Below are 14535 nucleotides of genomic sequence, written 5' to 3'. Positions count from 1 at the left end.
GCCCACAATTTATTGACAATGTTCATTGATTGAGTAGGTGGCCAGTCTATCTCCACTCTCTTGTAATCTTCATTATCCATTTTTATCATCTTGGCCCCATTTCTCACTCCCAAGCTCATGTGAACCTTCCTATTTTTTCCCTCCCAAAAAAAAAAATATATATATATATATATATATATATTTATTATTATTTTTTTTTTTTAACAGAGCTTCATGTGAACTTTAAATTTTTATGATTCATTGTCTTGTACCTGGTTCCAAATTTTAGGACCAAAATTGCCCCTTAATGCCAACATGTGAAAGCATCACTAAGAAGATAGTGGGTGGGTGGGACAGATTCCCTTTGGGCTCTTTTTAGGAACCTTTCATGTTCAATCTCTCATTGTACACTCACACAAAAACTATAGCCATACTTTCTATGTCAGTTAAATTGTATAGTTCAAAAGTTTCTTATGAGTAGTTAGCGGTGGAATCTTAGCTTGCCACGTGGTCCTCTTGTCGAGAAATACTTATTAGAGCTTTAGTTCGGATAGGTCGAAAAGATGAGATGAGCCAGACAAAGTTACCATTGATTGATCTAGTGAAAGTCTAACTTGGTACTGACTTGAAAACATAGATGTCGTTGGGATAAAATCTATTGAACACTAGGTACGAAACACTGAAATGATAGAACAACGTTTCCAAAAGTTCTCCTATAAAAGACAAGGATATTCCTTAGTAAGATACGCTTTGGAGTGTATGTGTGGCTATGCAAATTAACTAAGTTTGGCTCGACACACCAGTTCAGACTAAGTATTGACCTAGACTTTGGAGTGTATGTGTGGTCGAGTACCACATCATACAAGGTTCTGTTTGCAGGTCATCACCTCGGTTGATTGGATATCCACCTCGAATCACCTTCACCTCCTTCAAAATCTTGCATCAACCATAGTAACACTATACAAAGAATGTGTCTGGATTAACTTGGTTAGTAATTCCGGCATAAATTTTTTTCTTTCTTAAAATCTAGAGTGTTTGATAACCTATAAGAATCACTTTTGAAATAATTAAATCAGTTTATAATCCTTTCTTCAAGAATCACTTTAACATTGATTATACCAAAAAAGAATTTTAAGATGATTGATCGGGAATCATTTTAGATTCACTTTAATGGTAATTTGGCCATTGTAGAATCACGTTTAGATATAGTACAATCAAACAAAGAGTGATTAAAATAACTTTGACATGAGCATAACTCAATTGGTTAAGACACCTATTTCCGACGAAGAGATCGTGAGTTAGAATCTCCACTCCCACGTATTATACTAAAAAATAATAAATAACTTATAAATAACCACCTAAATATTTTAATTTAATCTAATTATATAAAAAGTATTTAAAAAATATTTATTTACAAATGGATTAAATCAAAATATAAGTCAGATTCACTTTTTTAAGTCTAAACAAAACAGCAGTTTCACCATTGTTCCGAGTTTAGAGCTAATTCTGAGAAAATGAGAAGTCTAAAATAAAAAATTTACGAACTAAAAAACTAAGGACAAGGACGCAAATAATTTATTAGAAAATATTGGCGACAGAAAAAGGAAAAAAAAGGGTTCTGCTGCCAAATAACTAGGGTTGGATTGATTAAACCTTGAATTGGGTTGGGTTGGAAAATCCCCACCCGATCGGGTCGGGTCGGGTTGTCCCTTCAAGTTATTCATAGATAGAACTTAATATAGCAATTCAGAAGTCGACATGTCGGCATCCGGTATACAGTGGGCCCCACCAAGTGGGTTGGTAACCGTTTGATGGAGTTATAAGCCACGTGTACGTCTGATATTATCTCCTACCATGGCACAATTTTACACCGCAATAGCATGCGATCGCAAAGGCAAGGCCACCGTCGTCTTCAACCTTTTTTCCCTTCAGGATGTGGGCTTGTGTTACCAACTGCGGCATCAAAATTCTGCGCTACCGTCCTCTACTGCTTCCACGTGTCCTCATCACTCCAATTCCCCTGCCCATCCCTCCCGCTGTATTTTCCATGGATAATCCCAATACCTCCTCCTTCGCTTCTTTTGCCCATTCCAGTAAAAGGTTAATTCTGCTCGTTCAGTATCATCGTTTTGTTTTTTTATATTAGGAATTTGAATGTTTTTGTTGAAATTCTAGATGTTGTTATTGATTATGTTCTTTGGTTTCGATTTTTTTCGATTAGTGGTGGAAGAGGACGAGGTTTGGACATGACAAATGACAGAGAAAGAACGCGAGGGCGCGGCGGAGGAGGCGGTGGCTCTGGTAAAGACAAAATTGACGCCCTTGGTAGACTCTTGTAAGCATATCTCGTCTATTGGTATCTTGTTTAGGTTTTGATTGTCGCGGATTAATTGTCAAACATGTTGCTTATTGAACCTATGGAAGTTTGTGTAGTTTCTCTCTTATTGTGAGAACAAACTGCATTTACAATTCGTGATTCACGAAGTTGAATCTCGATGATTGCCTAGAATTTTGATATTTTCTTCTTTTTCTCTTCAACACTTCCTGGCGGGGAAAAGCGGAATAGGAAGATCGAAGTCTAAATTGAAACCTTAAATCAAATGTAACTTCATCAGTAATGCACGCATAAGCTTGGGAAATTTTCAAATGGAATAGAATATTGTCTTTTGGTCTTTATGTATTAGTTCAAATTTGAAGGAATGAATGAGTGTTCCCAGTTGATACTATATCTTTCTAATTTTTCGTGGTTTATTAACATCGAGCTGAGTTGTTGTGAATGTTCCTATAGTTTACTGTGACTGCTGAAGAATGAATAAGCCCAAGGAGGTGTTTGAGAGGAAGGATAAGTTATGCACATAAGATTCGCTTTTACTGTTATATGGTTCCTTTTTGATTGATTGATTTCCCTTTTTAATGAACTTCAGGACACGCATCTTGCGCCATATGGCTTCCGAGTTAAACTTGAATATGAGGAGTGATGGATATGTCAAGGTTCAGGACTTGCTTAAGCTTAATTTGAAAACATTTGCCAATATCCCACTTAGATCGCACACAATTGATGACATAAGGGAGGTTAGTTGAATAATTTTCTTCATTACTTGCTTTGGCGTCACTTTATTTCGTAGAATCAATCAGTTTTGTTTCTGTAAGCATGTAGCACCGATGAATAGTTGCTTCTTTTACAATTCCAGGCCGTTAGGAAGGATAATAAGCAGCGTTTCGGCCTCCTGGAAGAGAATGGAGAGCTATTAATTCGAGCAAACCAAGGCCATACGGTCACGGTATTATCTTTATTTATAGAACATTTAAAATATTACTCTTAGCCTTTCAGAAAATGTTGGGGACTGTAAATCAATCAAGCTGATTGATTTCAAATTGTTGATTGTTTCACGCTGGCTTAAATGCACTTGATGCTTTTCAACTTTGACTTATCTATATAATGAAAAATCCATTTCTCTTTGTTTTCTATTGTTTCTTTATTTTGTGACGATCACTCAGCCTTGTCAGATTGGTAAATTGTTGGCTATATAGGGTTATTTATATCAGGCTTCCCCACCCCATTCCATAATCTGTTTCCAGATAAAATCATCCTCCTTAAGATTGTGATAATGCAACTAGATTGAGTATTTCGTCTAATCCGTCATAAATGGAAAACACATCCTTGGCAGGTGGTTGAAACTGAAAGTTTATTAAGACCAATTCTTTCGGCCGAGGAGGTTCCAGGTACTATGACACGATGTCGTTAAACTTTTCTACTTTTTCACATATTATTAATAACCTCTTTCTCTCTGTCTCCTCTTAAATTCTCCTCTCCTTTTGATGTGCATGATGTTTTTTGATAAGAAATTTGATGTGCATGTGATTATCAATGCATTTTAAACTTTTATTTTTGTTATTCAATTAATCGCTTTCTTTCTCTTCCTCACTCCATGATGTGCAGTATGTGTACATGGTTCTTATAAGAAGAATTTGGAATCGATTCTGGAATCTGGTTTGAAACGCATGAAAAGATTGCATGTTCACTTCTCGTGTGGTTTGCCTACTGATGGGGAGGTAATCAGTGGTAAGTTTAAAAGTCTAATTGTTACATTTCCGAGACTCGGGTGTGACACGCCAGTTTTAGAGACGATACTTAACTATATCTTCTCGCAATCTGACAGGTATGAGACGCGATGTTAATGTTCTAATCTTTCTTGATGTCAAGAAAGCTTTAGATGGTACTGTTGAACCTTCTCTTTTCTTTTTGGCATTGGATGTTATCAAGGTATAACAATAAGTGAAGGAAACGTGATGATCGCTGATACTTGTTTTTGCTTAAACATTCTATATTTCAGATGGAATGAAGCTTTACGTTTCGGACAACAAGGTCATTCTGACTGAAGGTTTCGACGGGGTCGTGGCAGTAAAATACTTCCAAAAAATTGAATCGTGGCCAAGTCGACAACCTATTCCATTTTGAGCCTGTGGATCAACTGGTACATGATTAATTCTTGAAAATATTGAATTATGTGTAGAGCGAAACAAGATATGTTTTAGGCTGAAGGACCTGACTATGGAACTTCTGCTTCAATTTGAGCCAGATTGCCCTATGCTAACTTTTATGGCACAAGTTTCATCTGAATTTGGAACTTAGGGAATATTTGCATTTAACGCGGCCGCCAAACAATTCAATTTGTCTCCGTCGGTGAAGGGCATTACCAACCATTCTTATTGTATACATCCTCTTTTTCTCTAGTTCAATATGCTATTTGAACTTCTAATCTTTTAGTCGAAAATATATGTCGAACTAGTTGAGTGGTAAGTTGAGTGTTAAAGACCTTCATTTGTATCTTAGCTCATTATTTGATATGTTTCGATGGTGGTTGGAAGGTTTAGCTTTCTATTCTCTTTGACATTGTTCACTTTCTTTTTCTATGGTTGATGAGTTTCTACTCATTAGATCATTAATTTTTTGGTGAATATTTTTCAAAAGATATGACTTTATTTGTTTCTTGATGATATTCACAGTTTATCATTGATGACCAATTCTAGTCATTGAATTATGTGTACTCGAGACGTGTCGAAATTTTCGACATTTTTGTAGACGGGAAGATTCGACCGTAGTTCAAATTGACTTTTTTTCCCTCAAAATGTGTGGAAACATTGACGACATGTTAAAAATGTCGTGAAGTGTTAGAACTGCATAAAATGTTGATAATACTATGAGAATATTTATCAAATGAATTTCTTCAAATTTTGTGACTTCGTTTGGAGTATTGGTGTCATTAACGTTTTTATTGGTATTGATTTTTTTATAAAATTTTGGTTTCCTTTAATAACAATACAACTTCCCCATTTCTCAAAAAAAAAAAAAACAATACAACTTCCCCAAAGAAGAAAATTTCATATAGTGATATGGTTTAGAATGTTAAGATTGACAAAAGATTGATAATTTCAATGTGGGAGTGGGATTCGAACCCACAAACTACTAGACTCGCTTTCGCCAATAAAATTTTAACATCTTAAATATAACAACTAATAAATCATATAAAATTCAGTCTCTTACAAGATTTGGGCCAAATTGAAAACTTATCCCTAATAAAAAAAATTGAAATTTTTTGAGGAGAAAAAAGGAAAAAGAAACAGAAAAATGGCGGCCAATACCGATCCATAAGCGGAGGAGTGCGCCGTCTACGGAGCCTGTCCAGCATGAGAATTTGCAGCGAACGGCGTCGTTTTCTCTTCTTCCTTCCCCTCGTTTTCTTCATTCCTCATCTCCTCTCCGGTCAGTTTCACGCCGCTGAATCTCTCATATTCCGTCGAGAATCTGCCCATTTCTTGTCAATCCATCTAATTTTAAATTTTTGATTCAGTTTTAGAATTGCATCATGGCCTAACCTCGCAAGATCAGCCCAACAAACGAACCAAGAAATTCGACCATTTAGTTCTTGGGCCTGCCGCCGGCCAAGGCTACGCCGATCGCTTGCAATGCTCAGGTTCTTATTTTCACGATTTGTATAATTTAATTGCATTAAATCTTGGAGATTCCCATTCATTCACATTCACTGGGATCATTACTTCGTTGAAATACGGCTTCTGGCTAGCGAACTGGTGAGATTGTATGCTTTGTCCACGTAGAACTGGATTTTGCTTGGAAATTTGATATCGTGCTTTAGTTTTAGGCTAATTGTGTCATTCCTTTACTGCATATGATAGTTGAAATGCGCAATTGGTTTCGTGATAGCTTCCTCTTTGCAATTTGGGACTCTATAATTCGTGTGTTGATATGGTATACAGACGCAAGAACCGTTGTTAAAACCTAGATGTTAGCCCTGTGGCTGCCTCAAACTTTTTGTTACTCAGATCTGTGGGTTCTGAATTCTGCACCTCAATTTTTTGCAGGCACCAAAGCACTTAACAATACACATCTACCTACTACATCTCATTCGGCCAATTCTGGGGACAACATTCACTTTGTAACTGTCTTTACCATTTATAATGCTTCACTGGATTCGAAAGCGGTTGGCAGATCATCTGACATTGTTAAAGTTGGGGATGCTTCGTACAGTAAAGTGGAGAGATCGATGGCTATTTTGAATGTCTTCATTAACTTCATTCGGGTATTGACATGCTGATATTTTTCCAACAAATTTGGTTTCAATTGTTGAAGGTCTTGTTTCACCTACTGTTTTGGAATAAGAAAGTAGCTCTTTGGTGTGCAATTTTTTTAGTAGTTTCATGGAGTATTCGACTTTAGAGGAATATGGTAGTTTTTAGAGGCGATGGGCGTCTTTGGGGGAGGTTTGATTTTTAGCTAGACTCATTGGTGTTATGTTTGTTTCTTAGGAGTTCTATAGTTGCCTTTTACTTCTAGTTCTTTATCAACTGGAGTCCATATTTGCATCTATAGTATAGGTTTTCGTTTAGCCTCCTTATGCGTTAGGCTTGTCTTTTTTAGGGGGCATTTGGGACTTTCTATCGTAGTGCTTCTCATTGCGGAGGGACTACACAATTCCTTCAACTAAACATATCTAACAAAATTGCAGGTTTCAATGCCTCTGAGTGAGGTAGTGATTTTAACTGATCCAGCTTCAGATCTACCGGTGCGCAGAAATAGAGTAACTGTGTATCCAATACAGGGTGAATATTCACGAGACACATTGATGCTTCAAAGAATCAGGTCTTACATTGTAAGAGCACATCTCATTAACATATAGGTAGAATATTTCTACTGGAGTTATGAAGTTTTTTCCTTGATAATAATTTGCTTTGTATAATAAGATCTGGAAAAGCACGTAATATGGAGCCAAGGCTCTATATTATATCTGAACGCTAACTAGCGATTCGTTCTTGATGATTGTGAAGATAACATATTTTGATAATACTACTTGTACTTGCTGAAGTTTATGCAATCATGCAGAGGTATCTAGATGCAAGACTTGAGGAACAACGACAGGTTCCAAGACATACTTATCATTACATCTTCACAGACTCGGACATGGCGGTGGTTGGTGATTTAGGAGAAATATTTCGTCAGTGTCCAAAGTTTCATCTGGCCCTCACTTTTAGAAATAACAAAGCACAGCCTCTGAATTCAGGGTTTATAGCTGTGAGAGGTACTGAGGATGGGATTCTAAGGTACGTGTGATGCACTATCTATCTGCTCTCTGAGCCATTTTATTGAGTGTGATAGTTCTAAGGACTAGATACCAATGTGTGACCCAATGATTCAAGTCGAGTCGAGTCAAGGGAAGGAGTTTTCCACAAAAGTTTCATAATTTTTAGTCGATTAAATCAAGGGTTGGGCCAGGAAGTCTTAGCTCTATTCACAATCCGTCCCCATTCGGAAAGCTGATTATGGATTTTCTACTGAAGAGTCAGTTTTGTTTGAGTTGTCACGTTCCGTGGTGATTTTAGATCATACGCGATTATGCAGGGCGAAGGCTTTTCTCCAAGAAGTACTGAGGATATACAGTTCAAAATTCATGAAAGCGTCACGAATGCTTGGAGATCAATTAGCTCTTGCTTGGGTTGTAAGGTCAAATCCTTCATTTGATGCAAGGAAATTCAGTAAAGCAGAAACCTTCGTGGAAGAAATTAACGGCGCTTCGGTACTTTTTCTACCGTGTGCATTGTACAACTGGACGCCGCCAGAGGGTGCAGGTCAATTCCATGGCATGCCCTTGAATGTTAAGGTATCATACTACCTGAGAAACCAACAATTTAGCTTGAAATTAGATGGAATTTTGGCTCTAATGTTCATAATGTTCTTCACGAAATGCAGGTTGTTCATTTCAAAGGATCGAGGAAACGCCTTATGCTCGAATCTTGGAACTTCTTTAGATCTTCTTCCAACATCTCAGACATGTTGTGCCTTATTTTAAGTAGTGGACGAACAAAGTATGATTTTTAAACTAAGGTTAGAGCTGTATTTTACACAGAAAACAGGAGTCATAATTGTTTGCTTTCTTTTGTTAGCCTCCAAATCCATTCGTGGGAATCCCCAACTGATCTGTATTTTTTCCTAGAAAAAAAAAATTATAGAAAAGATTGATTATTCAGATGACAAATCTTGGACCTATAAATTAGTTTGAACTTCACTTTCATACTTGTACATCGACAAGCATCAAAATATACGTCCCCATTGAGGAAAAAAGCAGAGAAAAAGAATAGAATCTTAGGTTTTCAGCTTTGAGATAAAGGAAACTTCTTTTCTTGCCATTTCATTCTCTTTACTTTAGGCATATGCATTTGCCTTTAGCTACTTACGATGGTCTAAATATTCAATCTTAGATCTTATTTTCATATACCATAAAATATTAAATTTAAAATTTAGTGTAAAATACATCTTTAGTCTCAAAGTTTGAATAGATATTTGGTCTTGAAGTTTCAGAAGGAACGCTGGGTTCTAAGTAATATATATATATTTTTTGATTGGACTTTCTATCTCCTTTCATTTTTTCCTTCCTCTTCTTTTCCAACAAACTTCACTCTAGCTGTCACTAAAGAATCTCCATACTATCTATTATTGTTATTGAAGTGTATAAAATTGTACTCTATAAAAATAGAGGTTGAATATAGATCAATTTGAATATAGATCAATTTGAATATAGATGAATCTACAATATATATCTTTAGCTCCGATCTGGAAAGAGAAATGTGTTACATGAATTTGAAACAAGGAATTCCTCGTCCATACTCGAGAGAGATATGGATGAGAGAAATCGAACGAAAGATGGTTCCTCTCATGAAGACGGGAACCAAAGCAAGCTGGAAGAAGAAGTTCGCTGAGAATAAAAAATATATTAACTATATTTCGTCAAATCAACATAGACAATATAAAATAAGTTTGTAAAAGTGAAACAAAATAAGGAAGTATAGAAGTAGAACACCAGAAATCATCACTTTTGATTTATTTCAAAAGACACAGGGGGGGGGGGGGGGGGGGGGGGCCATCTATAATATAGAATAAATCAAATCTTTGTTAAATAATAAAACACTAAAATGGCCCATAAACTTGGATCACCTGATAAGAGTCACTAGCAAAATTAATATTCAAATAATTAAACACTGATAACATACTTAAAGAGAACACCAAAACAATTCCCCAAAAATTTTGGACACTTTTATTTGCAGGATTTCCTCCAAAAGAAGGAAACCCTTCCAAAAATTGGCGTATGCCGCTGATTGCGGCGAGCACACGGTATTCTTTAGTAAAAGGCGAAAGAATAGTTCGCTCTGTGCTCACCGCGCGGCTGCGTGAAGAACAAAGCATTATTTTCTCGCCTTTTATAGAAGCCTCTTGCCTTGTGCTTTCCAACTCTTATCGATGTGGGATTTCTGAGAAGCTCAATTTCGCTACCCTGTGTGCGCGTCTACGGTACTACCCGTGGGCCACCTCCCACTCCTCTTTCCTTAATCGTCGATGCGTCTGATGTTCCTCATAATCCGTCATCTGACCGTTGAGATCAAATTCCATATGCTTGACTTTTTACCACCGGTGCAAGTTAGGTTTCAAAATTTAGATTGAATTACAAATTTAGTCTAGGAAAAAAATGTCTAATAAAAATTTAAAGGTTCAATTTTGTGTTGGGCAAGTTTATGAACTTAAAACTGTTTAATAAGTCGTTGAATTTGAACTTCAAATTTTGTGTCTAATAAGCTCTATGGTGTATTTGAAAATTTTTTAAATTGACGGATCTATTAGACATAGAATTAAATTTTATGTCTAATAAGTATTTAAAGCTTTTAATTTTGTGTCTAATAAATTTATGACTTTTTTTTTTAATATCAAATCAATAAATATTGAGAGTTTATTTACACATTAGAGAGTTGGGACCAAACTTGTAACTTAACCTAAATTTTAAATCTTTTTTTTAATATTTATTTTCTATCATACATACTAGATTAGTTTAGGTTAATGATTTTGGGAATTAGAAAACTGTAATCAAAGGAATTGATAATTGATTTTTTTTAGTACTATAATAAAAAAAATTAATATATTATTTAAAAATGTTTCAGAATTTAATCAATTTTTGTAAAAATAGAAACATGTTTTGTTCATAAAAGTGGTTTGATAAACCTTTCTTTTCTCCAAATAAGAAACCCTATCAAATGATTAGTTAAGTTCTTTTTGAAAAAGACAAACAAATTATTAAACACGCCATAAATTTTTATTAATGTAAAGAAAATTTAAGGAGTTAGCATTTAATCATGAAATTAATGGTCACGTTAATCAAGTAGTTGAAGTTATTAATTAGACTTTAAAATGGCCGTCTTATAACATATAGCTTCAATTAATACATTAATTCAACAAAAGCAATAACCACCAAGAGAAGAATATTCTAAAGTGAATTTTCATATCATTTAATTCCAAAGCTACAAAATTCTTCACCAATAGGACTTTGAACCCCTATGCTATGAATAAATAATTTAAACAAAAAAGCAAGTAGTCAATGGATAAAATAGTAATTTTAGATAATCAATCTTTCAACCTCTATACTTAATTTCTAATCAATCGCATTTATCGAAAAGCAAAGACTTGACATTTTAAATAGCTCCAAAAGCTTTAGGAGGAGCATCTTGTAAGCTTCTTCAAAGATAAGAATCCTCTTCATTCAATGATGAACAAAGAAACTCGCGTTTTGTCAGATTTTAGACTTTGAAATTTCAAATTTTAAACGTCAAAATTTTGGATCAAACAACTTATGTGGTGGAACGAAGATAAACTTTAATTCCAATTCACTCTTTTTACTTGTAAGCTGTTTTTGTTGCACGGTTGGAGACTCGAACTTTCGACCTATTGAGAAAGCTACTACTAATGCCTCAACCGTTGAGTATCTCGACATTCGAAAAGATCTCGTATCTTTTGCTTCAAATTTTATCAAACTTAGACCCATTCAAGAAAGTAGTAGAAAGAAAGCATCAAACTAAAAATATCCTCCCATCTCAAGCAGTTCATAATTCATTCATTAAGGTTCATCACGAAACAGATTAAAATAAATAAACATCTTCTAAACCTTGAACTGCCATTCTAACTTCAGCACAAAAAGTTTACCCGAAAACGTACAAAAACCGTCATTAACGAAATGCTAAACAAACCTACCTTCCAAAAGGAATCATGTGCAGCGCCAAGATAACTCAGAACCAACATTGAGAGCATAGAAAGGAGAACTTTTCCAACGTTTCAGAAACAAGGTTTTGACAATGTAGGCTTTTTAGAGCCGTTAAAGTTATGTTAGTTTCATCGGAAAAACACGGTACACACGGGAACCAACCACGTTTCATCAAAAAGCTCGCACCCGAGGGATCCAAAGCAGCGTAAAGATGAACCAACAAAGAATCTAGCAAGAATTCAGTTAATCATCACTCAGCAAAAGAGGGACATAGAAACTATTGTGTGCTATTTTTATTAAGTTGCACAGCATTGATACAGGTCCACAAATCATGAGATGGCTTTATCAGTCATAAAAATTCTACAATTGTGAAGAGCTACAACAATTACATTCAGTCAACAAAAGGGGAAAGGATTTGCTTCGACTTCTTCTTCGAATAATAGCTTTCGAAGTTCTCGGTAAGCAATATTGATCGAACGACAAAAACTTCATTGATGGGAGTAGTAAAAGGTTCCTCCTTTGTATGTCATTCCATTAATATAAATTGAAAGACAATCATAGCAATGAACATAGAAACGTCAAACCAACCAATCATACGAATCATAATGAACAAGAATCAAAGTAGCCTACCGTGTAAACGCCCGAACAATCCCGCTAGCCAGCAGCCTTCTTCCCTTGCGAATAATAATTCAGATACCACCGGACGAACTTCTTCAACCCAGTCTGCAGATCCGTCGTTGGCTTGTATCCAAGTTCCCTCTGAGCATAGCTGATATTGGCATGAGTAAACTGAACATCCCCATTCCTTGGCAACTTCATAATGTTCCTCTTTGCCTTCGTCTTCAAGAGCTTTTCCAAAATGCTCACAAGATCCTTAACCGGTACCGGGGACGTATTCCCCAAATTGAAAACCCGAAGCTGTGCCGGTCCTTTCTTCTTCCCCCCACTGCCAGTGCTCTTCTCAGAAGTGTCCAAAGCTGCCAAACAACCCTTAACAATGTCATCAATGTAGGTGAAATCTCTAGCCACTGTGCCATGATCAGCTCCTTCAAAGATGGGAATTGACTTCCCCTTCAAGATATCTCTAGTGAAGAAGAAATAAGCCATGTCAGGCCTTCCCCAAGGTCCATAAACAGTGAAGAACCGCAGCCCTGTTAATGAAAGTCCATAGATATGATTATAAGTATGTGCAATTTCTTCTCCGGCCTTCTTTGTCGCCGCGTAAAGACTCGCCGGTTGATCGGTTCGGTCCTTTTCCGAGAAGGGTACTTTAGTATTCAATCCATAAACCGAGCTAGAAGATGCCCAAACAATTGCAGGCTGTGGATTTGCAGATTTACAGACTTCCAAAAGACTAACAAGACCAGCAATGTTGCTATGGACATAAGAGCTTGGATTTTCCATGGCGTACCTGACGCCGGCCTGAGCGGCCAAATGCATCACATGGGTGAACGGAACCACTTCAAAAAGCTTCTTCAACAGAGCCGAATCGTTGATATCTCCTTCAACGACGAACACGCCGGTGCGCTCCAAAAGGGCTTGGCGGGCGCGTTTTAGGGATTGCTCGTAGTAGTTGTTGAAATTGTCCAGGCCGAGCACGCCATCGCCGCGGCGCTTCAGCGCCACCGAGACATGGGTTCCGACGAATCCGGCGGCGCCGGTGACGAGGACGGAAATCCCATTGCGAGAGCGGACTCGGGCGGAGTTGCGGACGCGTTTCTCCCAAGCGGGTCCGCCCCAATCGTAGGTGCTGAGCGATCGGCGGGAAGGATCGGACGAGAGCGGCGACGACGACGGCGATCGGAAGAAGAAGATCAAGATCGAGCCGAGGAAGACCAAGGACCAGAATGTGAGCTTCGTGAGCGAAGAATGCCACCGGAGTCTGTGAATGTACGGCGATTTCTCCATCTTAAACTTCCCCGGAGTCGAAGGAATGTTATCGAGATGGGACATTTTTCTTTTTCCTCGGGAAAATGTGGGAAAATCGACGCACCCAGATTCAATTTCCCTCGGCTTTCAACAGAAAACTCGAAAATGGGAGTAATCAAAAACTCAAATGGCTAGGGTTTCTGCAACTGGTCCGACGAAAATCTTCCGGCATCGACGGTGGGGCTGAGGATAAGGGAAAAAGGGGAAGTGGGTCGCCTTTGTTCTTCCACCACTTTTCAATGGGAGAATCTTCTGGTTTCTTGGAGGAAGATTTGGCGGTGAGGTCTCTTGTTTTTGGGTTTATAGCCGCAGAGATAGAGAGAGAGAGAGAGAGAGAATGGGGGAAGATCATTTACGATTAACCATTGTTGACTAATGGAAGAAACAGCTTTTAACGTTTGAACAATGGAAGATCAAGAAAGAAATTGTGCTTAAAGGGGGTTGAAAAACAAGAGAATTTTTTTGGGTTTTTTTTTTCTTCCTCTTTTCCCTCTCAAAATCAGGGGAACAAGGAAAAATAACCATTTTCCATTTATGAACTTTCAGTTGAATTTGTTGGGATGGCCTTGAATTTGGGATCCCATTTGGCATTTCCCTTCTCAAAAATCTCACATTTTTTGCCCCTTTTTTTAAGGATTGCTATTAAATTAGAGATTTCTTCACTTGGGGTGGAATTTTGATGATATACTTAGATAGGAGTTTTTCATTTTTCCAATCATTCAGAAGAATGACAAGAAAATTGTCCTTTTTTCAACGATTTACGAAGTTTCGGACCTTGATTTTGATTCTTAAACTTTTAAATATATGATTTATTCTCTCAATTTTTATAAAAAAAAATCTTTTCGATCATGGTTGATCATTTTTTTCAATCATGTAGTAAGTTAAGTATTACTTTTAAAATGGATTTATATTTTTGTTGAATGGAATAATTTTTTTTGTGTAAAATTTAGTGACTAAAACAAAATATCGGGGAGTCCCTAAAACGGGGCAGAATAGTCACTAAATTCCCCCACGAGGAGTCGACTTTGGAATT

General features: G+C 36.8%; 3 protein-coding genes and 1 non-coding gene across 4 annotated transcripts; 2 read left to right on the top strand and 2 right to left on the bottom strand.

Moving 5' to 3' along the window:
• Positions 1 to 1880: 1880 nt before the first annotated feature.
• Positions 1881 to 4859, top strand: EMB1067 (RNA 2'-phosphotransferase, Tpt1 / KptA family). The gene is made up of 8 exons (XM_022291393.2): positions 1881 to 2079; positions 2201 to 2314; positions 2904 to 3051; positions 3171 to 3260; positions 3648 to 3702; positions 3920 to 4042; positions 4140 to 4196; positions 4314 to 4859. The coding sequence occupies exons 1-8, from the start codon at positions 1913 to 1915 to the stop codon at positions 4436 to 4438; spliced, it is 879 nt and encodes a 292-aa protein (XP_022147085.1). The 5' UTR covers positions 1881 to 1912; the 3' UTR covers positions 4439 to 4859.
• A 685-nt stretch (positions 4860 to 5544) lies between these two features.
• Positions 5545 to 8519, top strand: LOC111015976 (polyphosphatidylinositol phosphatase). The gene is made up of 7 exons (XM_022291190.2): positions 5545 to 5743; positions 5832 to 5954; positions 6361 to 6578; positions 7005 to 7148; positions 7379 to 7596; positions 7895 to 8153; positions 8243 to 8519. Exons 1-7 carry the CDS (start codon positions 5668 to 5670, stop codon positions 8369 to 8371), a joined length of 1167 nt encoding a protein of 388 aa, XP_022146882.1. The 5' UTR covers positions 5545 to 5667; the 3' UTR covers positions 8372 to 8519.
• A 1076-nt stretch (positions 8520 to 9595) lies between these two features.
• On the bottom strand, positions 9596 to 9715 carry LOC148211135 (U5 spliceosomal RNA). Its single transcript, XR_015791091.1, has one exon. It is a non-coding gene; the product is annotated as a U5 spliceosomal RNA (small nuclear RNA).
• A 1679-nt stretch (positions 9716 to 11394) lies between these two features.
• On the bottom strand, positions 11395 to 13993 carry GAE4 (UDP-D-glucuronate 4-epimerase 4). Its single transcript, XM_022291460.2, has 2 exons — positions 12204 to 13993; positions 11395 to 11801 (listed from the first exon to the last, which is right to left on the bottom strand). The coding sequence occupies exon 1, from the start codon at positions 13524 to 13526 to the stop codon at positions 12228 to 12230; it is 1299 nt and encodes a 432-aa protein (XP_022147152.1). The 5' UTR covers positions 13527 to 13993; the 3' UTR covers positions 11395 to 11801; positions 12204 to 12227.
• Positions 13994 to 14535: the final 542 nt, after the last annotated feature.

Source organism: Momordica charantia, assembly GCF_013281855.1.
Source record: "Momordica charantia cultivar OHB3-1 chromosome 5 unlocalized genomic scaffold, Mcharantia_2.0 BLBB01000005.1, whole genome shotgun sequence".
In the NCBI taxonomy this organism is placed as follows: domain Eukaryota; kingdom Viridiplantae; phylum Streptophyta; class Magnoliopsida; order Cucurbitales; family Cucurbitaceae; genus Momordica; species Momordica charantia.
The sequence above is the reverse complement of the archived record's forward strand: the minus strand, read 5'-3'. Positions and strand labels throughout refer to the sequence as shown.

Bases quoted from the DNA above. Each gene is read 5' to 3' on its own strand.
- GAE4 (XM_022291460.2), bottom strand. From the start codon at position 13,526: ATGTCCCATCTCGATAACATTCCTTCGACTCCGGGGAAGTTTAAGATG.
- LOC111015976 (XM_022291190.2), top strand. From the start codon at position 5,668: ATGAGAATTTGCAGCGAACGGCGTCGTTTTCTCTTCTTCCTTCCCCTC. The intron at 6,579-7,004 runs GTATTGACATGC...ACAAAATTGCAG, and splicing joins TCTTCATTAACTTCATTCGG to GTTTCAATGCCTCTGAGTGA. The intron at 8,154-8,242 runs GTATCATACTAC...CACGAAATGCAG, and splicing joins GCATGCCCTTGAATGTTAAG to GTTGTTCATTTCAAAGGATC.
- EMB1067 (XM_022291393.2), top strand. From the start codon at position 1,913: ATGTGGGCTTGTGTTACCAACTGCGGCATCAAAATTCTGCGCTACCGT. The intron at 2,315-2,903 runs GTAAGCATATCT...AATGAACTTCAG, and splicing joins GACGCCCTTGGTAGACTCTT to GACACGCATCTTGCGCCATA. The intron at 3,052-3,170 runs GTTAGTTGAATA...TTACAATTCCAG, and splicing joins CAATTGATGACATAAGGGAG to GCCGTTAGGAAGGATAATAA.